Source organism: Rhamphochromis sp. 'chilingali', assembly GCF_963969265.1.
Source record: "Rhamphochromis sp. 'chilingali' genome assembly, chromosome: 10".
Taxonomy (NCBI): Eukaryota; Metazoa; Chordata; class Actinopteri; order Cichliformes; family Cichlidae; genus Rhamphochromis; species Rhamphochromis sp. 'chilingali'.
The window spans coordinates 16,250,417-16,277,280 of record NC_137937.1 but is presented as its reverse complement, the minus strand read 5'-3'; the positions used below and the strand labels follow the sequence as shown (position 1 = coordinate 16,277,280).

At 40.1% G+C, this 26,864-nt stretch overlaps 1 protein-coding gene across 2 annotated transcripts in view; it reads right to left on the bottom strand.

Annotated features, from left to right (window-relative positions):
* Window positions 1-26,864, bottom strand: part of trpm3 (transient receptor potential cation channel, subfamily M, member 3) — a 156,741-nt gene that overhangs the window by 59,026 nt on the left and 70,851 nt on the right. For both annotated transcript variants that reach the window (XM_080895143.1, XM_080895142.1), the window contains 5 exons: window positions 11,572-11,651; window positions 8,458-8,659; window positions 6,008-6,221; window positions 4,242-4,366; window positions 2,695-2,866 (listed from right to left, as the gene is read on the bottom strand). In XM_080895143.1, the coding sequence (XP_080751269.1) occupies window positions 2,695-2,866; window positions 4,242-4,366; window positions 6,008-6,221; window positions 8,458-8,659; window positions 11,572-11,651 (793 nt within the window). The remainder of the gene's footprint in view (window positions 1-2,694; window positions 2,867-4,241; window positions 4,367-6,007; window positions 6,222-8,457; window positions 8,660-11,571; window positions 11,652-26,864) is intronic.

Sequence of the window (26,864 nt, the reverse complement as noted above, 5' to 3'; positions counted from 1 at the left end):
GTTGAATATATTCAGTATTCATTTTTCACTTTCCTTAATTTCTTTTTTTAATCATTGTTTTTTAGCAATTAAACAGCTTGCTATTACCAGAAGGGTAATTGCTTGGACTTCCTGAATTTCCCAAACTGGACATTGAAAAGCTTCCGTGCCATGAAAAAGTATTTGCCTCCTTTCTTTGTTTTTCACATATTTGGCACATTTAAATGTTTCAGATCAGCAAAAAATTAGACATACTATTAATATTAGAGTAAATTTCAAAATTCAGTTTTTAAAAGATGATTTCATCTATTAAGTGAGAAAGCAATCCAAATGTACCTGGCTAAACCTGCTAACTGGTTGTGCCACCATCGGCAGGAAGAACTGCAATCAAGTGTTTGTGATAATTGGCAATGAGCCTTTCACATCACTGTGAGGAATTTTGGGTTTTCTCCTTGCAACTCTCTCAGGGATGCCATTTTTGCCCAGGGGCAATTACTTTTTCAAATTGGGTCAGATTGGTTTGGATAGCTTTTTTCCCCACAGTAAATGAAATAATTTACTGCAAAGAACTAAGAAATGAAGAAGGGGGTAAATACTATTCACAGCACTATACAGTTATTATCTTTTTATATATGTACTGTATATGTATATATGCATATATGTGTGTGTGTGTGTGTGTGTGTGTGTGTGTGTGTGTGTGTGTGTGTGTGTGTGTGTGTGTGTGTGTGTGTGTGTATGTGTATGCATAAGACTTAATAAGAGCTCACTTTGACAGTCAAAGATAAAAGTACCAAGTCACTATAGAAGTATAGGTTTTCATGTGATTTTGATTAAGGCGGTGGATTCCCTTTGATAGAGGACTTCACCTCAACAGGCAAGTTGCCAGGATGAGTGGCAGGTTTAACTTTAGCTAAAGCTGAAGGTGGCTATCAGTGCAACCTCAGGCAGTGCGGATTATTTTCAGAGATAGTCTGTGGGTTATGGCTCTGTGGGTAGTCAGCAGGTCACTGGTTACCTATAACTAACAACTGGTAATAACTAATAAACATTAGTACTCATCTTGGAAATACAGCTAACAGCTGCAGAAAGGATTTAAATCAGCGGTGGTACATTAGATGCTTGCATGACAACTGGCCGTCCCTTTGCCTTCCCAGCCCCTTTTGTATTAATCCAGGCATAGGATGACAAAGGGAAGTCCATAGGTCACATGGCTGGATGATGAACGTACACCGCTTTGTCCCTTTAATACCAGGAATATTTCTAATAACCTTGAAGTTAGAGGATTAGGAGGGATGTGGTAGTGTTAACACTTCTTCTAAGAATGAAAATGACATTTAACATCTCCTTGCAAGCTCGCTATCAGCAAACATCAATGAGGCATCTGACAGCGGATAAAACTGGTGCTGACAAAGAGAAGATCTGAATCACAGCACTCGACTCTGTGGCAACGCACCCACTTCCTGAGTTTTACAAAAAGCACTAGTGTAAAAGTGCGTGCATTCATGTCAACCGAACCCCGAAGAAATTATTTCAAAATGGTTTTACCCTGACAGCAAAAGAAGGTAATAGCAAATAAATCCCGGTTGCAAACAACATTTATCTGACTTAGGTTTGCTCCTGGCTCAATCAAAACAATACTGCAAGAGGCTATTGAGAAATATATTTAAAGGATATCACAGAGGTTTATGTGCGATTTTGCTTTGCTTGTGTCTGTGTATGACAGAGCGCGAGAAGAGGAGGGTGAGATAGAAAAAGACAGAGAAATGCATTTTGTATTCATGTAAATTCATTCAGTTTCTAGCTAAGGTATAATTTGAAAAATGAAAACAGAGAAATGCAATGCAACAAGGACTCAGTGCCGGATGAACACGCCGCACAAAGGCAAATATGCCGACTCAAAAATACACTGAAAAAAAAATTAAAGCTTATGTTTTTGGGCACATGAACAAGTATTTGTACTTGCTACCCTTTGTGAGCACAGGACGCTTTTGGTGCAACTAATTCGAGCTTCACAAAAATAAAGAATACAGTGAAATTAGGATTTTTGTGTTAATGCAATTTGATTTATCTGAAAAAATATATAAAAAGAAACTGTTGTCTGTACAGCAAAGCCAGCAGCTTAACATGTGTATCACGCAATATTCAGTACAAAGACAGGTAAGTAAACAACCAAAAACAGTGTGATCAAGCTTTTTCCTTCCCCCAGTGGTAGTATAAGGATACATTACTGTATGTACATGCATTTACAGTCATGTATACTGTATGTCTACATATGTTGTAGTTCTGTGCTTGCCACTGTGCCTGTGTTTGCCAGCTGGCTTGATAGCTGTAGGCACCAAAGAGGAAAAGAAAAAAAAACCCCCACAGATTATCAAGCAGATTTATTTGAGGAAAGAGTTCATCGGAGCTGTCAAGAAGCTTTGAAAGAAAAAAAATAACCCACCCCTGAAGGGAGGGACACTTTCAAAGGCTTACGAAGTTATATCTACCTGGCTAAAAATACACCTTCTGACAGCATGTGCTCACTATAAAGCAGGTAATTTTAGTCTACAAACTAGAGTGAACCCAATTAACCCACAGAGGTGTCGCTGATAAAGCGAGGATTAGTTTCATGATGCCGTTATCACTCGCCGCAATATTTAAAAACACCAACACTAATGTCGGGTAAATAGGTCAGTTTGGCTCAGACTGAAAGATGCGATAAATTTCACTCACGTGTGTTGATCTTCTGCAGGGAGATATGTTTCTCTAGCTGACGTCGCAATTTGACCTCAGCACCATACTTTCCTGTGGTGCCGTTGTCCGCCAGGATGAAGTGGGAGTGGAGACTGTTAAGAACCGTCAACTTGCTCATCGGGTTGGACATGGTCTGGTATGGACGCACCACCTGGCCAAAAGAAGTCAATATTTAACAACTATGCAAACACTGCACCTTTCTTAGAATACAAATATAAAATTACAGCCTGCTCCTGTTCTCAAGAGGTTTTCACTACTTTTGCTTTTGCATCTAAAGTTGAATGTATGCCTCAAGAGAGCATTGCTGCCCAAAGCTTTAAGAAATATGAGTAAAATAACCGTAAGGATTTCATGTGGGGTGAGCTTGGGTTGTGATTTGAGACTTGATGGATATCCTATGCTACAAGCTGGGCCATAGATTTTTAAATACATTAGCATTTCTCAAGCAGTGTGATACTATAATGGCTCCATGGTGCAGACGCAAAAAAGATCCCCAGTTTAAGACAGACATCACTAGGAAGGTTGGGTCAGGAAGAGCATCTGACATGAAAAACTACCAAATCAACTATGTGGAACCATCTGCTGTTGTGACCCCTTGCGAATGAGGGAGCAACTGAAGGAAGTGTTACAGCAGAGGGAGACTATCACAGAGAAAATGCTCGCAGTGAAATCACGAGTAGGATGAACAGAGACAGGTAAAAAACCTGTCTCATGCGAGTCTTTCAAGAGTAATAGATTACTCAAGCACCTGGATGCTGAGCATATTGTCAAGTTAATGGTAGATAATCTATTTAGTAATTACAAAAATTAACATCACTCTGGTATACTGGTGGTGACAGTGCAGTGGTTGTAACTGTTGCCTAAAGCAAGAAGGTCCTAATCACACTTATGGTCGTGTGGACGGTGACCCCTCATTAGTATACCTCGCCTTTTGCCCTGTGACAGCTGTGAGAGGGACCATCTACACTGCAGTTCTAATCATTTTTTAGATTTGGAGTTGCCATGTATCCAATAATTATTAACATAACTTTCATTGTACTGCTGCTGAAATTAAACTTTCAGTTTCTCCAAAGTTTCTCAGATATATACAATACCGCAACACTGTCTGACACTTTGAGGTAAACTCATCTGGTAGTATATAGACAGCTAAAACCAATCACGCATAAAAAAGAACCTCAGCACTTAATCAGCTCATTTCAGTCACCAACATTAATTGGTTCTGCCTGACTTATTCAGAGGGACAGAGAGCGGGACATTTTGATGATGAAATTTTAACAGTAGCGTAACACTGATTCCCAGAGATTTCACTGAGTCAGCATGGGCCTCATTTGGTTTCCCCAGCTGTCCAGCTCACTGTGAAGGAGTGTTTATTGGCTTACTCAGCATCTCAGTGAATAAGCTGTCAATAGCACTTCATAGCCTCAGCCCTATCTACCCTGTCTGTCTGTCTGTCTGTCTGTCTGTCTGTCTGTCTGTCTGTCTGTCTGTCTGTCTATCTATCTATCTATCTATCTATACAGACTTACATCTTTGCCAACAAGGTCCTCTTGATTTTCTACGATGCCCCATGGAGCAATACCAATGGTGCATATCTTTCCCCTTGACTTGGAGGCGTGGTCTTTCAGTGCATCACCCACGTGGCGAATCACACCTGTATGTGGACATAGGCATGTGTGCATGAATATTCAGGGCTTTTAAGAGACGGACAGAGAGAAAGATGTTTTGTCACAATCAATACACAGCCAGTCAGATAATTACGTACACTGCTGAGATAGATAAAAAGAATCTGTTAAGCACACAAGACAACTGTGTGGAGCCAGTGTTAACAAACACAAACGCACACATACACACTTAAACACAGCCAGGTTGTAGCTCTCGGCTTGTAGTAGTTGTCCTCAGGGGAGCAGCAGTCAGACCTGGGGGCCATCTTATCTCATCTCTCCAGCTGACATTCATTCTTTTCTCCACCTCCACACACTGTCCCTCCAATCCAGCTATCCATTATTCAGGCCTCTCTTCCTCTTTTCTCCTCCTGCACCCATTCTGTCACTAAATCTTACTTTCTACTCCTTTCTGTATTCAAGTGCGCGCACTCTACGCCATCCAGCGTGTATCATTTCTTTTTGTCTGTTCTCATCTCTCCTATTTAAACATTATTCTGCTGCCTTTTTATCTTATTTTAAGTGCGCTAAATACAATCTAAGATACTTAAATAGCATCTCTTTTTGTGCCCTGGAAACAATACAAGGTAAAAATAACAGTTAACTTCCTTACTGAAGGCAAAGTGAAGCTGATAAGATAAGACACATTTTCCCCCATAGACAAAAGTACTATATGAATGTGTAATGTGCGCTTGTTCAGAGCGTTAGTGGAGCTCCAGTTTACTCGCTGAGGCCTCTTTCTATATACATGGCAACAGCATATTTATGAATAATTCATGTGCTTCCAGTCTGCCAGCTAACACTCTGGTTTCCTGTATTCATTCCAACCAATCTTGTTTCACCACTTACACTGTTGCACAGTCTTATTTCTTCAAGCTTTGAAACTTGGACTTTTTCACACTTTCACCCTTCCAACCTCAGCATTCAACATCCAGTCCTCTGAGCTCCTCACTTACTCTGCTCTGAGCCAAAATCATCCAAAACAAAAAACAAACAAAAAAAAAACTCAGCACTAAGAATAGGAGACTTCCTTAGCCTTAGAAGACTGCTTCCTTAAAGCAGACATCTCTGTGATTTCTCTACAATGTAACTGATTCCTCTACACTGTAACAGCAAAAGGTTCTGTATTAATTAGTTAGCACTCTATATTTTGTTTCTATTCTCTTGGGTCCATATGGACTATTACTAAGCTAGAACATTTTATTACTTTGTTCAAAAAGTAAGAATGCTTGACAAGTGTAAGATTTTGATCGTCCTTAATTTCAGGCCTTCTCTCATGCAACTAATACTGGAATAATAACTCTTAATCTGAATGAGCCACCCTGTCATCAGGTTTAAGTCATTAAAAAGCAGTCTAGACTACTTGACATACTTTCACTGTGTGCTCACAGCCATTTTACAGTGATCCAGTGGCTGAACAGCTTCAGAGCCTAGACACACTTGACAAATGGTTATTTAATAGCTGATAACTTATGATAAAGACTTGAACACACTCATCATACGCCAAATTGAAGTGCCCACTTAATTTTTATAAAAAGGAAGACGGCTGTGCAACGCTGTATGCAATCTCTCTGTTTTGCAAACATGAAAGTTTTTAAGTTTGTCTTCATAAGTCAAAACCCGTGGTTTACCTGTGTTGACTCCTCCAGTGAATATCCAGGCCCCTGTTGTCATGGCAGCCTTGATGAGCCCTTTGCCAAAGACCTGCTTGAGTTTGGGCTGCAATTCAAAGTTCTGCAGGCCCCCGTGGACTGAGATGAGCAGCTTGGGCAGTTCCAGCTGCCACTCCTTGGTCATCAGGTGGAGCAGCAGGTCAGGCTTGGTGTCATAAGACACTCGTACGTACTGCAAACAGCATGAAGCATGTCAGTGAAATAAAGCAATACATACAAATGTAGTAAAAAAGAGGTTATGTGTCTTAAAATGGTAAATGGCCTGTATTTATATAGCGCTTTACTAGTCCCTAAGGACCCCAAAGCGCTTTACACATCCAGTCATCCACCCATTCACACACACATTCACACACTGGTGATGGCAAGCTACATTGTAGCCACAGCCACCCTGGGGCGCACTGACGGAGGCGAATGAGGTAAAATGAGGTAAAATACAACCTCAGATGAAAAGTAAAACATGACATATTGCACTGTGTTATTATTTCCATCCATCTATTTATCCTCTTCCGCTTATCTCATTCAGGATTACATGGGGTTCGAGCCTATCCGAGCCACCATAGGGCAGGGGGCAGGTTAAACCCTGAACTGATCACCAGTCTATTGCAGGGCTAACACAGAGCGACAGACAATCATTCGCACTCACATTCACACCTATGACCAATTTAGAATCACCAAATATGCTAACCTAGGTTAAATGGCAGATTTATTGCTCTGCATAAATCAATATTTATATAGATAATTGTGCAATACTAGATACTGAAACAGCTACATCTCAGTCTCTACAGGCTTCACTTAGCATGTTAAATATTAAACTTCATGACAAGTAATAAGAAGATGAAACAAGTATGACTTATTTCGACAATTTCCCAGGAGAAAGCCTCTTCTGTATAAAAACAACATGGCAGTATAATTTCGGTTTTTGGCTTAGTTGTTAAATAAATACATTATAGTTCATCAGAGGTTGTATTTCGCTCATTTTAAAACCAGCTACAGTCAAGATAATTTTATTTTGTCTGGATATATAAAACCTTAGAATTGACATATGGTGTACTTTGTTTTTACCACAACTTTATGCATTACATTCAGGTATATGGTGTCTTGGGGATGAAGTATTTCACCGCTGTGACGACTTATGTGTATGATAACGTAAAAAGCATTGGTGTTTCATGTGTGTCTATGCGTATGGATTTCATTTCTCAAGTTAGAAGACGTATTGAGCAGATGTTTGCTATGATTGAAGAACCACATACATTATGGAGCATCTGTTTATCCCTCTAATGCACCCTCAGAAAGCCAACCTGACATGTGTCTGGATGAATAATTTAACACTGGGGAAAAAAATCAGACATAATTTGGGTTTAATCATCTGAATTCCCAGATTGTTGCAGTAAAGTGTGATATGACTTTCTTAGTGTAGTTATCATAGTTTGTGACTTTGCGAATAAAACGTCATCAGATCACATTAGGGACGGATCAATTAATCAGGCAAAATGCAGTCTGCTAACACTCATAACACTTAAGTCTTTTAAAGCAATAATTACACATATTTCCACAATAATTCCAGTAATTTGATTGATTCCTCAGTTATCTCCAGGTCTTCTGATTGGACACATTTGTCATTCTCCATAATGCATACAATGAGCCCTGATGAGTCCTCTTGTCAATGTCATTTTTTATTCAGCAACCCGCAACTATTCATCTATTTTCAGCTGTGTTACATCTGCCATTCAGGGAAAAAGTATTTCAGTTATCTAGGAATCAAACAGTTTCCTCCTCTGTACCTGCGTGTTGTCAAACAACATGTTTACTGAAGCTTTGAAGAATATCTTTAGATCACATTATGCACTTTCAGCTTTCATCACTTTCTGAATATTTTTGAAATCCTCTTCTTGAATTACTCAGTCTTTACTATCTCTATAATCAATTTATGTGGCCATTTTTCATTAAAAAGCATCTGCTCAACATCATTACTGTATTACTTTTATTTTCATATTTCCAGAAGAGAGCACTTCCATCAGAGGTTAGGTTCCTTTGTACTGTTTGGAGGTATATTTTAGGATATCTAAATCCTCTACTCTCTTCTTTCTTGTCTTAGGAGGTTAACTATGGCCTTTAAAATAGCTCAGTAAAGCATACAAATGCACTCTTAAAGCTACACAAAGTAGATTTCCTGCGCTGGTGCACTCAGATATGTGTCACCAAAGGTTCTCGAGTCTTAATGGAAACATGAGTTGCAACGGCTGAGGTCAGTGCTGCATGAAATAACAACAGAATAGTGACTCCTTTTATTTAGGTGCCCTAATGCTCAAAACAATCACGTTGACCAGTTCCATAAAGCTCAAGCTTTGTGTGGGCAGCATGCTGAAGGAGAAGTCTAATAAAATGCAACACAGTGTAAAGAGAGTCACCATGGCTTTGTTGGAGTGTCCTCCTCCCTGGAACTCAATGGTGCCGAAGGCATCAGTGGGGCTGAGCTGTGTGTGTTTGCTGATTGACCACTTCTCCGACAGGCTGTCATTCTTGGCCAAACGCTCTGCCTTATCATTCTGACTAGATGAGATGCCCGGTGGCAAGCCCACATGCTGACCTATTAGACGACCACAACAGCACCTGAACAAGAGGAGAAAGTAAGAGTGAGTGTAAGACCGGTATATTACACAGTCCTTTGCAGAGAATAATTGAAATCTTGAGAAGTGCAAGCCCCGAGCAGGAAGAAGAAAAAGGAGAGTAAGAGACAGATTGTGTGTGACTGAGAGCGTGGGGAGAAAAGAGCGTGAGAGCTGCCGTAGTATGTATCTAGCAATAAAAGGTGGGCATGGCTGAAGGGATAGCATGCCGTCCAACTTTCATCTCTTTACTAAGCTTGATTTATAGTCCTGCATAGAATAACAGAGGAGCAAATATTAAATTTTGTGCAAGTGGCTGTTTGCCATTATGTTTGAGCCTGCATTGCTCTGCCTCCATGGATGGAACTGAGGTGATCTTGTAGCTGATCCATACTGAACAACAGTTCTCTTGCTGAAACACGGGAAAAGCTTTAGTGGCAATTAAGTCTACACACAGATCGTCAAAAACTATCAAACCAAGAAAGAGGTGCGTGTCTACACTGATAGAATCTGTGCAATTGTACTAGCCTTGTAAGCAAGCCAAGTACAACTATAGCCTGCACCATGTTTACACAGCTTACTAAAATCAAAGGAAGCAATCCCAACTGTTGCATTTAGTTATATTTCTGGGAAGGTGTGAATCAGGCTAGGCTCTGTGGCTATGTTGCAGATGAGTGGAAGGATTTGTGGGCTTTTGCTAAATTTTCTCAGCTCCATCCCTTTCTGTTTTCTGTACCTGTCGCTGTTACTTCCTTTTCCCTCTCAGCAACTACAAGAGTTAGCAAAATGCTAGTTATGATGCTTGCGTACATTCTTATTCACAAGTGCTGAATGGCGCTTTTATATTCTGTGTTTAAATCTTACAGGATGAAGAGGGAGCCCAGGGAGGAACGGAGGCAGGAGACTGCGATTATCACTTCATGTTTCCATCATGTCTTACCAAAGGTACTTTGCCTTCCTCTTCCTCACGCATGAGCACAAGTGTCTCTAACTAAAAAGAATGAGCTGATTTGATCTTGAGGAACATCTTTTTTCCTTCGTCTTGCTTCTGGCTTTCACCCGTTTTCCTCTAGTAATGCAAAATTTCCGTACCAAACAAACTGTGGCATTTCCTGTGTGTGTGTGTGTGTGTGTGTGTGTGTGTGTGTGTGTGTGTGTGTGTGTGTGTGTGTGTGTGTGTGTGTGTGTGTGTGTGTGTGTGGCACCTGATAGTACATGCAGGAGAATTGAGAGAGTTTGTCTTCCAGCAAAAACAACATCAGGTTTTCTAATGATTTTGATAATCTCAAGGTGACAGTGAGATTGTAAAACAAAATGAAAAATGAATGTGGTGGTAATTGTGAATTTATCACACTGAGTCAAATTGTTCTAAAGTGCTGTTATCATTACAGTGCTGTTATAGCGTTGTATTATGTAAACAAAGCCCTCATAAATGTACTTTGAGATAGACTATGCCAGAATGATAAGGACTTCTTCCTAAATATTCTTTTACAACAATGTAGAATATGTTACTGTCTTCATGAATTGGTCTAGACCTTAATTTTACATTGTCTAGTCTCAATAGATGTCAGAATATTGCAGATGGCAGTCAGCTGAGTTCTGTTTCTTACCTCTATCAATTCAAGTGTGTAATCCTGTCTATGGTGTCCACTACAGGACAAACAACTCTGGCTGCTGTTCATCTGCAGTGAGTGTAGGCTGTAAGTCTGATGTTTACCTAAGTAACATGTCTATCTACTGTGGCTAATGTTGAATTTCAACAACGCTTTAAACTTTTTTGTCAGTAAGCATTGATGTTTTTGCTGCTGTTAGCCTCTGTTCTGTTAGCTGCTGTTAGCATCTGTTTGTTGCCGCAAGCCAGGGAAACAATAAATCTGACATTTTTGAGATGCTGGTCATGTTGTCTCTTTCCTTTGCTTTTTCACTTCTTTGGTGAAGGGGACTCCTTTTCAGAAGATAAAACATAGGTATGATCTTTCATAACTGGAGTCTGAGCGTGTTCCCTTCTTCTTTGATGTACTATACATGTGGCTAGTCTCTAGTCACATACATAAAGTGAGATTAGGCAGAACTGTGACTATAAATATAAAATTCTTTATAATAATAATAATAATGATTATCATTACCAGTGTTGCCAACTCCTCAGTAAGGAAAATTGCTATTGGTTGTCCTAAAAGTCGCTAGAAGTCACTAAATGACGCCATCGCCTAATTTGCATAATTGGTCATGCTAATCTAATTGTAACCTATGTTGTTGGAGAGAGAAATAACATCGTGGAAGAGACATAAAGTGAGTAAAAAACGTCCTAAATGCATTTAGAGTTTATTTAGAACTACAAATTAAATTTCTTTTAGCAATTATTGTTTTTTTTTAATGTCACAATTCCAACCCTGCTCCTTTACCCGGGCTTGGACCGGCAAAAGTGACCCGAAATAGGCGCTCTGGTGGAGTTACTTTGTGTGTGTGTGTTTATAAGTAGTTTTAAACCTTGTGATCCACAAAACAGCATAAGAGTAAAAGAGTAAAAGAAGAACTGACTGCGTTACAGCACCCGCTGCTTGTTGAGAGTAAAAGCGATACGCGCTTTCACGTCTTTTTTTAGCGACTTTTTTTAGAAAAAAAGTCACTAAGGGGTCTGAAAACTCGCTAAGTTGGCAACACTGATCATTACTATTATTATTATCCGCAGAAAACAACTGTACCTTTAAATTCCCTATTTGTGTTTTAAAATGCATAATGTCAGTGTTTTGGTTCATTAATGCGAAGCTCTTGCCTGCAGTGTCATTAGAGTTACTCTACATGTTTTAAAAGGTCAACAGCAAAACAACAAACTCTACAATGATGCAAAGGATTGTAAAGATTAAAGATATAAAGATTTTTGGTTAACACTTTCTAATATCCCTTTTCTGTACTCACCTATGGGGGTCTTTGGCGCTCACTATGATATGAACACATTCTCTCTTGCTGAATGCTCTTTCTATCCACGATTTCTGTGCCTGCAACAAAAACAAGACAAAAGAAAAGACAAAAGAAGTCAGTGTCAAATAAAGGAGCTAAGGATTGAACATGGAGAAGTGACACACAGCAAAAACAGCCTTACATTAGTCCATCAAGAGCTCAGAGTCCTGCTTTGTTGCATGGCAAACAGAGCATACAAAATAGGACCTTGGAACAAATGCCTTAAAAATACTTAAAAAACATCTCAGCCTTGTTCAAGAACGGAAATCACAGCACAGTGGAATGACACACATATGCAGACGCAGCACACACACAAAGACACATGTAGTCCCTGACCCATTATTCAAACACTGACACTCGGATAGAGAAATGTTTTATGTTACTCAGTGGCTAGATCTCAAACCAGATGAGATGAAGAGCTTGGATGTCGAAAAGGGATGATAAATGCACTGAAGCGGTAAACTATGTCAGAGGTCTAGTCCTTAGACGTGCATATGTGTAGCCAGCACATTTGTTTGAAAAAGTGTGGGTAGATGTTTCTACGTCTGATTTGAAGCAGCCTGTGAAATGAGGCTTTTGTGAGACACATGTGCTCCGGGTCTGAGTGACAGAGTGTCTGACTGGAGTTAATTACCTCGCTAAAGACATGACAGACACACAGTGGAACCACATGTGCAGCACAGGAAGAGAAATTATTAAAGTGCTTTTTCTGGTCTTAGCGAACACTCAAATCACTTTACACTACAAGGTATAATTCTTGCTTTTTTAAAAAAAATATTAAGATCACATACACACAAACACATACACACATTGATGGATGTATCAAAGGTAGTTTTTTGGGTTCATCATGTTGTCCAAGGGCATTTCCACATGTACATTGAGGAGGAGCTGATGATCAAATCCCTGACCTTGTGATTAGCGTATGAGCCGCTCTGCCTCCTAATCTGCCACACATCTATATACAGTAGATATTTCCACACATCGAAGCATGATTAAATACTGACCCATAGCAACCTCAGAGTTGTGATAGCACTGAACAATTTCTGGCAGAGGTTACAGTGACCTGTAAATAATAATGTTGTATTTTCACAATATATAAAAAGTAAGATGGCTAACAGGTACCGTGAAATGTCACAAGGAGAAATAACTAAATCTTTTTTGACATTTTCTTTGAAAATCCCCCTCAGCACTATAAGGGAAAAACACTGCTGTTTTCTGGTGGTATTTTCCTGTGTGTGTGTGTGTGTGTGTGTGTGTGTGTGTGTGTGTGTGTGTGTGTGTGTGTGTGTGTGTGTGTGTGTGTGTGTGTGTGTGTGTGTGTGTCTGCTTTCTATCATGTTGCTACTACAAGATGATTATCGGCATGTCAGCTTAAGTGTCCCTTCATTGATTCGTTACAAGCTAGATACATTTTAATGCCACGCCAAAAGAGATCAATGTCTTTGCTTTCCCTTTTATTGTAATTGTATTTTAACTTTGGAAGTAAAAGTTTCTAGGAAGAGACTACGGGAAGTTTTGTGAGACACCAGAGGTCCAGAACAGGACCGAATATCATTCAGCCAACCAGATGAGATACCCAAACTCACAGAGCAGAGGGAGCAGAACGGCCATGAAAACAAAAGAACAGAGCTTTTTTTTTTCTACTCTGGGAGAGCTGCCCCAGCTTTTCTCCCAGCCAGCAGAGCAAAGAGCTGCTTGTACAGGACTTTCCCCACAACAACACACGCCCCATCCGCCTGACTGGCCCTGTCACACCACGGTACGGCAAAACCCACCGCAACTGTCCACAATCAGGCCGGGCCTGCACACAGCCACACTTACCCTAACACCAGACTTCCCACGATTAACCATTACTCTGGGGGGCTGATGGGGCTGCTTTTTACAGATCACCCAGCCACGATGACTCAGCGGGCCACAACAACACCCCCAGCCCCATTCTTTCTCACATTCTAAACCTGTGTATTCATCCGCCAGCTTCCCTTGGCACAAAATAGATCGGTTACATGTTTTGTTTTGTTTTTAGAATTGTTAATATTGACTGAACTGATTGCAAAATCACCAGCAGCAACACAAAATTGGCTGCTGGTGAGTTTCTGGTTTTAGAAGTAATGACCAGAGTGGGTCTACCCAAGAGGATCCAATACAAAGATTGTCTTCCCCCTGGATCCCCCCTGTGCAGGTCTGAATTTCCTTCTTTCTTCACATACCAGATACACATTTGCTTGCATCTGATTTTCTTGCTCTTGCTCTTCCTCTTCTATTCTTTTGTGTTGCTTATGAGATTTGACATGGTGTGATGAGATGGCACATGGCCTGCACTCCATTGTGTAATTAAGATTTATCGCCAAGGAGCACTTGTACACACGCACACACAGACATGTCTAGCAAAATATTGGACTGATTCTTATGCGTGCATGTGTGTCTTGGGCCTGACATGCAGCAAGTGTGCAGCATTTGACAGTCTGTAAGGGTCCTTGACTCCATTACACTTCCACCACCTCCACCCTCTTCTCTCTGTCCTCTCATCCAGCTCCCTTACTATTGTGTCTCTTCTTTGTTATTGGCCCTGGCAGGGAGCTGAATTGAGAACCATATCCAATCAGCCACCTAATCTGTCCGCTCGATCCCTTTTCTTTATCTTTTCCTCTTAACGCACACAAATGACTCAGCTCTTATTTGAGCATACAGGTGAGCTAGTGGACTGTATACAGAGAATGTTTTAACATTAAATATATCGCCATTGCTTTTCTTCCTAGACTGCTTTAAATCTTTATCTTCGACTCTTTGTGGACCTCTTCGGTGCCTCACAATGAATTTATTTATACTGCCAGTTCAGAGATGAAAGAAAGAAAGTGGAAAAGCTGATCTCTACTTTTGGTTTACTTTGATTTTACACGCATCAGAAATGACATAACTCAAAAAGATATTGCATTTTGGAAAAAAAATAAATTCCAGTAGATGCTGATCAAATATATGATGCAATCAAGATGAGTTACAATCAGGCCACATTTTTGATTATAACGAAAGATTAAGGCTTCCTACCTTAAGTTGAAAGCCAAACAATTTAAGGTAGAAATAACAGCTTAATTACATAATTAATTGAGTTCTCGTTCGTATTGTTCCCACATTTAATTTAAAATTAGACAACTAGAGAATACCAAAGCAAAGATTTAAATAGGATATTGTGTAAGCTTTAATGTGCTCAGTTATCTTTGACACATGGCACCGTTTTCAGTTTTTCAGCCAGAATAGGATCTAAATAGAATCTCCACAAATAGAGTTTAAAAAAGAGAGAAGTTGATGTAAATAAACATCAAGTGCATCAATGATAAAAATAAAAAAATAAAGGTCAGGCTGCTATTTAGGGGTTTTTAAGAACAAGAGTGTGACGCACATGTGTCTGGATTTGTTAACTCACCTGTATTGTTTGATGTGCTTCACTGTTGTGGCCTTTCCTTCATAGTCAGAGTTGATGTTGGTGTTAGAGACATGATCCTGCCCAAAAAACTAGAAGCAACTAAAATAACTTGATCAGAGCACACCTGATCAGGCAACCTCTCTGTCCACGGGCAACTGATCTACTCAGGGACTGATATCATTGCTGGAATGTGTGTGCGTGTGTGTTAGTGTGTGTTTGCATGCAGGCGTGTGGATGTGTGGGCGGGTATTTCACTCGTGTTATGGGGACATGGCTCTGTTTTCACATTCATATGATTTTCTTTTCCTTTTTCACTCTGGATTTTTTTTTTAAATGTCTTTCAAAGACAATCAAATTTGAAAGTGTAAGTGTGTTTTAAGCATGTTTTTAATCGTAAAGAGTATGATTAGTAATATTTTTTATTTTGGCTTAGTCACTTGAGTGTGTGCAATAGTGTGTATCCACAGTCTCTGCTAAGTTAACAAACTGAGGACTGGAATAAAATAATTTTAAAACAATTCTATATGAGAAACCAGCTAGCTAGCTAGTTACAAGAAATACCACAAGTGTCTGACCTCTGTCAAATATTCAAAGTCTGTGTCCTTTCTCAGAAACAGTGAGCACATCCACTCCTCTTCAGTACCTCACCTGTTTAAGCTTCAAATTTAGGTTGGAGAAACGGTTTTTATGTGTATGTGTGCGTGTGTCCCTTAGCTACATTTCTGTCAGAGATCAAGACCCAGTGGAGTGTCTGAATGGCAGGCAAGCCTATTAGGTGGAGAAATATGACATTCGTCTAGGCCTGCTCACCATCCTTATTTTGTCCTCAGTGACAAACACCCAGACACACACAGAGTTGTACATGAGTTTTTCCCTTCCACCTGCAGTTTTCCTGGTGCTTTTTTGGAGTGCGAGGGCATTTTCCAACCTGTTTTCATAAAGCGGATTAAGAGAAGTGTAGATAATACACACCAGGTTTAATTACCTTGAGCGGCAGGGGAAACTGGGCACATAAGACTGTAATCTCAAGTAAATTAAGTTATCAATGCACAAGCAGGACAAAACACAGTTGGGAATGAGAATGTACTTTCCAAAAAATTGTTCATATTGCTTATTTTAAAGACAACAACAAAATGTGGATCTAAGCAAAATAATCAGAAACAAGGCTGTTCTGAAGTTTCACTGAGGTGTAGTCCCAACAATTTTACAACATTTACAACATTCAGAAGTTCAGCCTGATTAAAACATCTACTCTGGATCCCTGCATGTCGTTTTCCTTTGTATCTATTTTTACGTATCACACATTCCCCCACTCACCTATGGCCACGAGCTGTGTGTGTGTAGTGACCAAAGGAGTACGATTGCTGATACATGAACATCCTGTGAAGGGTAGCCGGGCTGTCACTTAGCAATAAGGTGAGCAGCTTGGTCATCTGAGAGGGACTCAGAGTAGAGCCACGAGTCCTCCACATGGAAAGGAGCCAGTTGAGATGGTTCACGCATCTGACTGGGCTTCCTCGTGGGCGCTTCCTAAATGAGATGTTTCAGGCATGACCTGGCAGGAGGAGGCCCTGGGGCAGATACAAGATGTACTGGAGAGATTATGTCTCTTGGCTGGTATTCCCCAGACAAACTGGAGGAAGTGGCCAGGTATCTCTGCTTAGACTGCTGCCCCTGCAAACTGGCAATGACAACTGGCCATGTACCTGAGCTTCTTGTACTGCATATAGAGCAATTTTGGTTACTAATGCTATTTGATATTTGGATGAGAGTATACAACTCAGTTAATTGCTATTATATATCCAGATATCGAGAGGCACATTTAATTAAACACTGAAAAAAAAAAGATCTTCCTTTACAAAACTAATGCGTGATTTCAATTACATTTAATCCAATTCATTCTGATGCAGCACATCTATTGCAGGTTGGGTCCAATTAAACAAACCTGTCCTGCTGAAAGTTCTATTCTGCATTTCAGTGTCAAAACGTCTCCTTATCACAGTGCATAAATGGATTTTTCGTTGTTTTATATGTAGGCAACACTATTTTGATATATGTAATATTGTCTGCTGGAATAAATCTGGGGATTTTTCACATCTAACAAAGCAAAGTGAAAAACCTTTACGAGATACTTGTTGACAATAACATCACATTTGCCATTTTTTTCCTGTACGATTTCATGCTTCTATGTGAAGAAATCAGAAAATCGATGCCTGCTGGTTTTGTTGACTGTAAATAGTGGTTCACACAGACATTTGAAGGTCCTGCCAAATAACGAGCCTCTAATGGACTAGACGGGTACCTTCCATTCAGATTCTCCATCTGATGAATGAAATGAGCAGCAGAGGTCATTTGGCTTGTCCCCTCAAATCCATTGAGCACACTGGGTGCGAGTGGGATGCTTTTACACACCGATGAAATTCAAATGAAAGCGTGTAGGATGCACAAGCCAATTAAGATATAAGCATATAGTAGCACTGAATTAGTTCAGAGATAAATCGATGTGAAGCACTATGGATGTGGCTGAGTGATCAGTGTGGCCTGGTTACGCCGATGATAAGGTAAAGCAAACAGTTTCGAGGGTCAGTATGGAGAAAGGAGTCTCTAGAGTTCTTGCATGCTCTGAACACAGAACAGTCAGATCTGAATTGACAGAGTATCACTGAGGTTGAAACAAATTCAAACAAAATCTAGTAATGTAGATTGATCATGCTGATCACCTAATAGCATATGTTAGATCCCGGTCTCCAGAGGTGGGAAGTAACGAAGTACAAATACTTACAAATACTGTACTTGACAATAATTTTCAGGTATCTATAATTTTTCTGAAACCTTTCTATTTTCACTCCCTACATTAAAAGAAGTCTGTTATTTCCACTCCTTACATTTACATCAATAGCATCATTAATAGCATTTATACTTAGGAGTTAAAGTGGACCGGAAGCAGTGCAGGTTTCCATAAGTTCAGAATCTAGCTAGCACTACAGAAGAGGAGAAAGAATTAAGGCAGTGTTTTTTAAAGAGTCAGGTAATTTCAAATTCAACACTTTATCAACGTTCAAATGCATTGTTTTCATTTTGTGAAACGTCCTGCAAAACAAATTAAGCTATACTAGCTGTGGGTTATTCAAATGTTGCATGAATATACTGGGTAGTTTTGTCCAGTAGATTTTCACTTTTACTTGAGTAAAAAAGTTGCTTCAGTACTTTTTAACACAGGTATCTGTACTTCTCTGCCTCTCTCTGAGGTATCTTTAACCTATACAACAAGGATAAGCTGAAAACCACTATAACTAATCCCACAGGCACAGTGATCTCTGTAAGATCAAGAGTTATTTCACTGGTAAACAACACTTGACTGTAACTTAACAACAACCCAGCCCCCCCAAAACCAGTGCCAGCTCCCTGTACTTGTAATAAAGATGAGGTCAGTGCCTCCAAAGGCAGGTCTTGTCAAGGAGAGGAAGTGAAGTGAGGCAGCACTCACTAACCTGATGCAGATACCAGTTATATCTTCCGGTGTCTGCATCAGAGTAGCCAAGAGCGCAGGTAGCATGTACGCATGCATGGTTTCGGTCTGCCACACATTTACATACCAAGTGAGTTTTCCACGTGTTTCAGCATTTTCCAGCTAAAGAGAGATGCAAAAGATGAAAACTGAAAAATGGCAACAGAGTAACCGAGCTGAGTTACAGGAACGTCAGTAATAATTTGTGCATTCATGCATTCCCAGTGATTATTTTGACTTAGTTATTCATTAGTTCAGGTATGAGCAGCTACCATCAGCTGCCTCTATGTGTACTTTTAACTATACTAAAGTTAGAGAAAATAAACCACTGCACATGTACATCTCTGATCAACATCTCGTAGTCGCTTCCACTACCTTATGTAAAACACACAAGATAACCAAAGTGTTTTGTTTTTTTGCACTGGTGTGTCCTATAACAGAAAGGCCTGAATCCCAAAAAGACATTTCCAGATTTGTTCCACTGCTCTCCTTCCACTATTATAGAAAATTGCACAACACACAGGCAAATTCAGAGCAGCTCAAACCGAACTTTCTCTCTCTGTCGCCCGTCTGCTCACTGTGCACTGTAATAGTCCCAGTATGCAGGAATTTTGTGGGAAATATAGACACTACTCTGACTTCTCATAGTATCTGACGGAAAGTATAATTAGCTTGTGAATACAAGACAGAGGATATCCGCCCCTTCAGGCAATTGCCAACAGTTTCATCATGCTCCCTATGCTGTCCAATTAGAACCATGAAACAAGTTTAAAACATATCTTAGGAAAACTCCAAACATTAATAAGCACCAAAGGTAAACACAGAACACTTGTTTAAATCCAATAATTCCTTAGGTGCCACTGGGAATTGTTTTAATTACACACAATGCATCCAAACTTGAGGTACTGTATAACAAGACTATCAGTGCTTTCTGGATTGCCTAACTGCACATATTGTATTTATTATCCACCTGACAAAAAAGGGCAAACAAAGCACTTTACTCTTTGAAATCTGGCTTGTTTTTCCTCTACACTGGCTGCTTTCAAAGAAATTATTCAAAAGCCTTAAAAATCTTACGCTAATGCTTATGCACATTTCAGCACTTTTAATTATAATAGCTCTCTTCAGTAGAAGGCGCTTTAAATTAGGCAAACTGCTGAATACACTGATTTCCAGCTCCAGTGTCGGTTTACATAATGTAAGTCGTTTATCTATAATCTTTCTGGGTAACTAATACCAGATCAGCCTCATCTGTCACTGATTTTTAAACTCAATGGCCTTGAGGAGACCTTCACTGAAATGAACTGGAATGGGATTTCTGTCATCCCGATGAAAGACTTACGACAGGTTACGATTTATGTAATGACCTGAATCAAATATATTGATTCTACTGCAGCTATGTGACGTCCTACAAGAGTGCAGACAGTAAAACTCTTACAGGAGCACATATTTTATTTATTTAAGTTTGTCCCAGGTCTGATTTATATAAAATTGAATAAAAATTCTAAATAACCCTCCACAACATTTCATTTACTAATGGGTTTCTGTGATATTGGCCTAAGTGCACATTCCCACTGTGGTCCGTGTTCATGTGACATGAAGAAATCATGTTGTGATTTTTAAAAAGAGGGAATATCCACATCACTGAAATGGGTACAGCTAGACATACTGTAATTATAAGCTCAGTGGTATCAACCATATCTGATCTACAATAAATTACTGTCTTGGTGAGATGGCAGTGTTTAGTGCTGTAGCAATATGTGCTCCAAAAATCACCTGAATCGGACTCAAGGAGTGGGCCGTTTTCACAAAAAGAGAACATTATGTCACAACTATCCCTCACTATGGTCTGCATAAATGTTATAAAGCAATTTTTTTAAAGGATAAACTAGATATTTAAATTAATCACAGCGAACTGAACATGTGTACTTGTACACTTAAACAACAATAAGTCTGTAACATTAGTAATTATCACATTCGTTAGGAATATAATACATAGGAATAAAACTTGTCTGCTATATATTACATGCAATGACTTGTGTGCCTGTGCGTGTTGAATATGTGAAGGTAACAAGACAATGCTTGCTTGTTTTAGGTCCCGTCATTTTCAATCCATCTCCTGAGGCTAGAATAAGCAGTACTCTTTCCCACAGGCCTGTGCTAAGCCTAGTTGAGCATCTGGCCATGCGGGCTCTAATCAACACTGGCATGGTCATTCTGTCTGCGACAGAGGGGGGGGGGGGACTAGGAGACAGGGGGCTGATTTCAGCATCAGAGTCGATGAGGAGGTAGGGAGCGGGGAAGATGGAAGCAGATGTAGGCGATGCGGGAGATATCGGGTGAGCGTGGGTGAGGCAGTGGTGGTTAAAGATAAAGGGTGTACAGTAAGACAGAAGAGAGAGAGAGAGGATGTGCTGTAAATTGAATTGTGTCAGGGAGCATGTGTGTGAGTTATGAGGGTCAAAATGTCGCATGAGACCCTCAGTGAATAAAGCCAAAGATTGGCGAGAGATTGTACAGGCAAGAGACAGCAATTTCGAGCACAGTTATCACAGCTGTGTGTATTTATGTTCATACTATATGAAAAAAGCTGGATTTTAGTCATGTTTGTAGCTTCTTGTTTTTTTTAATTTAATTTGCAGATATTGGTTGGGGGAATTCAGGTTTAGATTTATGAAAAGTGCACTAATGCCTCCTCATGGCTGCTAAAATGAAGGTGAAAAATGAGCAAAAGAGAAGCGGGTGGAGGGAGGGGTAATAAACTGACAGACAGATGAAAGGAAACATGAATTCATCTGGTTTATGTGCGTCCAGATGAGGGCAGAAAAGTGAGAATCTTCACCCAATAAGAAACGGGAAGCCAGCAGAGACGCAGAGTGATGAGGGAGAGAGTGAAAGGCAACAAGTCAGAGTGAATGACAAGCGCAGCAAGCAGCCGGTTAGATGCAGTCCGTCTAATGATGACTTGTCATTTTATTTAACTGGGGACTGACTGACATGCGTCAAGAGTGTAGGCTGAAGGAAACGATGGCAGCCCATAGAAGGAATGAAAGGAGGAAAGAGGAAAAAGACCAAGTTTGTACTTTTTCAGATGGGCTTTCATTCAGGTTTGATCTGTAGTTTTAGATTTCACTGATACCGTACCACACTGGGTGTCGCAAATTTCTGTGTTCTGTTGGCATTTTTCAGATTTCTTAGCGGTTTTGTTTCTCAAGCCAACTAACCAACTACTGAGTGATGCATTTGTCCCACCAACATCAATTGAAGGTAACACAGAGGATGTTAAGCAGATGCTAAGAGCAGTTAAGCAAATTATTTTCAATGTTTAACAAATGTTAATTTATATTTGCATATATTCACATACAATATCAATGTTATCTAAACGTATCTGTAATTTTATGGCAAGTTTACTTGCAGTCACTGTTTATCAGAACTTTGACATATAGCTGGTTAGAAAGTTAATGTCAACATGACTTTCTGTCAGTAGACTAAAGACTAAAAGGTAGTCATAGCTTCTGGGTCTGAAACATTGTGTTCATGTCTTAAAACTTTAACACCAGGAGCAAAATCAGGAACCATCTGAATTTTCTCTCTAACCCTAAATGGTCGACGAGTATTATTACTCATGATGTGAAGCAAACCTACATTCGTTCTAATGGCCAGCAGTGATTGCATAAATAAGTCAGATTGTATAAACATTGGATGAGTTCTTGCCCCAAGTGCAGGAGATTAAGTATCTCGGGATCTTGTTCACGAGTGATGGGAGAAGGGAGTCGGAGATTGACAGACAGATTGGTGCTGTGGCTGCAGTGATGCGGACGCTGCACCGATTCCATTGTGTTGAAGAGAGAGTTGAGTGCAAAAGCAAAGCTCTCGATTTACCGGTCAATCTTCATCCCCACCCTCACCTATGGTCATGAGCTGTAGGAGCTGTAAGAATAAGATTGCGGATACAAGCGGCGGAAATGGGTTTCCTCCGAAGGGTGGCTGGCTCTCAGAGTAGAACCGCTGCTCCTCCACATCGAAAGGAGCCAGTTGAGGAGGTTTGGTTATCTGATAAGGATGCCCCCTGGGTGAGGACACGTGGAGAGATTTATTTTGTAAAATATATTCTCTATTAAAGTCAAAAAGGAGGATGAAGTAGGGTATGGTTGTGGTAGACCCATGTTGTGATTAGCAACTTACTATTCACTAGCTGGGCCCACGTCCTCATTTTACGTTTGACAACGTTTTAGTAGGTAAAGGTGAACGCTTAGACATGAATTCAGCTGCGGTTTGGGGAAGGCCTCGAAGGGGACTGGCGATGGCTCCCGGGCCTGGCAGATCCCCGTGTACTAAACAGAAGTGAAGAAGTTAAAGAATTGAAAAGGGGAAGGAGGGTGGGGCACGTAAACGTGAATGACAGCTTGCAGAACTGGGAGAACCTATATAGATGAGGGCCGGAAGGAGAGTGTTTGGAGGCGTGTTCCCGCTCCTGAAATTCCGATACATAATCTTCAATTGTGTGAGAGTGGCCTACTCACAGAGTAGTCCAGTGGATGTCTAGATGTGGTCCCAACCAACATAGCAAAAATGAGGATATGATCAGTTTTTGATCCTCAGGTGGGGCTTTTTCTAGCTATGCTAAAGTCCTAGGTTGATTGTGCTTACGCCTTTAGGCCCCTTTGAATCAGTTGCCTGAGAAGAAAAGGTTCGCAGAATCACTTTGGTATACACATTTTTGTAGTGCTTTTATGTCGTTTAGTTTAGTTGTCTTGTTTATGTTCTCTGTTCTATCACCTTTATTCTTTTATTGGTACTTATTATTATATTCAAGTTTCCGAATTTCACATCACCTCTTGCTTGTTACATCTGGTTCCAAAACACCAAGAAAGCAAAGATGGTGCGTCCATCTTTTATATGCTGTCTTTAAATCTGACTGTGGTGCTCTGAATAGTTGCTCCAGGGCCCTTTGAGCAAGACCTGTTTTAAATCACTGAAGAAATTTTGAGTTGTGGGTGACAATCAGATATCGTCACCCAGCGACTACACTAGTTCTCTTTCTCTGCACGTGCTTTATCTTATCTGTATCTCCGCCTGTCCAGCAATGCTGTACCCGTCATTGCTTTGTGGCTTTTGCTGTTGCACAAAGTGATATGTTGTTTACGACACCACTGGCAATATGAGCTGGGCACTCAACATGTCACCGCCATTATTATGAAGTGCCACATTCGAGACCAGAACATGAGCTGCAGCGCCTCGCCATGCCAAGTTATGTGCGTGTGTCTATGTGCGCACAGCAGACCAGCCAGTGTGCCGTAATGAAGTTTCAGGTGCTGAGGTGGTTCAGACCATCAGCTGTGAAATTGCTTCTCATGTGACCAAAACATTCCAGCCAACAGAGAGTTTAAAATATGTGTGTCTGTGGATAGGAACACGAGACAGAGAGAGAGAGGTGGCAGATAAAAGGAAAATGCCATAAAGGCTCATAGTATTTCCCTGTGAACCTTTCTGTTCTCCTTACATTGTCCTTTCAGTTTCTCACTATCCCACTAATATAATGCATGTATTTCTGAGGTACATATCCATTGATTCATTTTTAATGCTGTGAGCCAGTGCAGCGATCAAACGGTGGCGCGGCTTCCCTACTGAAACTCAAAATCTGCTTGTTGGGAATCTCATTGTTAAGTATTTTAAAAGGCTTTAAAAAAAGAAACAAATTAATAAATAAATAATTTTTTCTAAAATTGCTAGATTCATTACAAAATACATTAATCATGCATAACTGTCTGAGCTCTAATTTGACATCGTCGTGTGATCAATAGGTTTAATGAAACATTGAAGCTATAATAAGCGAGGGAACTATTGAGAAGGAAAATGTTTTGTTACGGAATAAATGGAAAAGAAATGACTTCTTTTTAAGAGCGTGCCTGTGTCTAAGCATCGAACAAAAGACAAATTATTTCCTCGACACAACATCTCATTGTTGGAAACACGAGCAGCGTCGTACGGATTCTTTTCAGCACACTCGAACGTGTATTTTTGGTTACTGAGCTGATGGAGAACTGAGAAGCTCTATCCATTTCTCACACTCGCAACGTCGCACAAATACAGAAGACGCACACACACACACAAACATTAAGACACACCAATACAAACACACACAATATCCATCTTCCCCCCCCCCCCCCATCTGTCTGTCTCCCCGTTGTTTTCAGCGCAGTAGGAACAGCTGACAAGTTTCCTCTTCTGGCGTGCCTTCAGCATTATTTCACAACACACAAACACACACACGTAGACACTAGGAAATAACACACAGTGCCTCTACCAAAACTAGTAAAACTATAGCCAGACCTTGCCACTACCCCATAAAAACAGTGTCCTGCATAAGATTTGAATCCCTGCACCCACTCTGAATCATAGATTGACAGCTTCCATCAGTACTTTGGATCGATAAGCTGTTTGGTAAACTTGATCAGACTCCCATAAATGAAACGGAGTCAACTTACACATGAAGAGAGGAAGGAAGTCACAATTTCATCTCCATGAAATTCATGTTGAAATTCTGTTTAATTATTAATAAAGCTCTAAATAAGTCTAAACAACAGTTACATCAAAGCACAATACGTTGTACAGTAAAGTCAGGCTCAAAGAGGTAAACCAAACAATTTCTGTTGATTCTTTTGGTCCTTCTTATTCCCTCCATCTTCCAGTTCTTCCATGTCTCTGTAGCCCATCTCAGCGCCACTGACATAGATCCTGGCAGGGCAGGATGTTGTTACCATGGTTACTGAAAACTAGGAAGATCCCCGTCATGCTTCCTGTGCTCCCCCCCTCCCATAGCCCCCTCAGGCATAGCTTAGGAACCGGAGTGGTGATCTCTGGATACAGCAGCACACGCATACAGAGAAAAAGGTACCAAAGGATATTTACACATTTGCCAACAAACATTTTTGTTTTCTTTCTGACAGGCAAACGGAAATGACTTATAAAAAGAAGGAACTTTAATACTGATAAAAAGCAAATGAAGAGACCAGCGGCTCATTTATCCACTGTGATTCTATATGCCCGGTGGTATCTGATAGACCTTCCCATCATAAATGGCCCCGTAATCTATTAAAACAACACAGACTGTGACCAAAGAACTGGAATTAAAATGTGATAACATTTTTGGAAAAGAAAAGAGTAAAAGCTTTAAAAGAAAGGTTGGAACTTTTTTGTGCTTTCATTAATTTTTCTTTGTTTCTAAACTAAATCACTGACACCAGATCAGTTGGTAAGACATTTGTGCACAAAACTGAAGAAAAATCATAAATAAAAATCCTGCGGGCTTCTTATTATCTCATTGTTGCTTCACTGTCACACTAAAAACTTTTTTGTGTTATGCAATTTTTTGTAATTACAGAGGAAGCTGATATTTCAGGGATAACTTGTTTTGTGCTTACCTCTTTTGCCCAAGGGATACTTTTGGAAAATGACAAGAGGAAGATGGACAGTTAATAGAGAAACAATAATACTTAACATCCGAAACAACAAAAAAAGTCGTAGCGAGCTCTTTTATCAGTATTAACTGATATACTGGATTCACCACAGATGCAACTGCATCTCAGTTGCATAGTCTTTGCTTACATATTAAAATTTTTATACGACATTAAGCATAACTGGTACTTCCTCAGACAATTTTATTTAGTAAATTTGACACTGGCCGGCGGCTCCCAGGCCCTAAGTTGAGTATTACCATTACATAAGCTTCAAAGTTTAACAAATTATTCCATGTTGACATTTCTGTGACATGCTCTTTTCCATGGAAGGCGCATACTATGTTATCAGCCTGGGGATTAGCTGTCAGACGAGTAATGGTGCTGACAGATCTGGGTGCACACGGCTCTATCAGTGTTTGGTGAACAGCCTGTCACACATCAGCTTTGTCGAAACAAAATAAATGCAAATGTGTTTAACAATCGACGGTGGATTTTATTATTTTTTGCGAATGTACTAAAGAGCGAAAAAAACACACACAGACGCGCACATACAAAAAACGAAAATCCAGGTGAACTGAATGAAGATGTAGTTCACACATGACTTATAGACCTCCTGTTCCTTTTTAGATGCATTATACTTTCAGTAATACATGTTGTTTTAAGGATTGACAGGCCATAAAACTGAAAAATGAAAAGGTTTTCTGTATGGGAGCTGTAGACAATAAATCACGTGTGGGTAAGAGACTTGGTATTGAATCTTTGGTCAGAGCTACAATGCTAATCCTATTGACCCTCTCTGTGTCTTTCTAAGTGTACATTACCCCTTGTTTCACCCAGGGTCTTCTCTTTTTAATGTATGGGACTG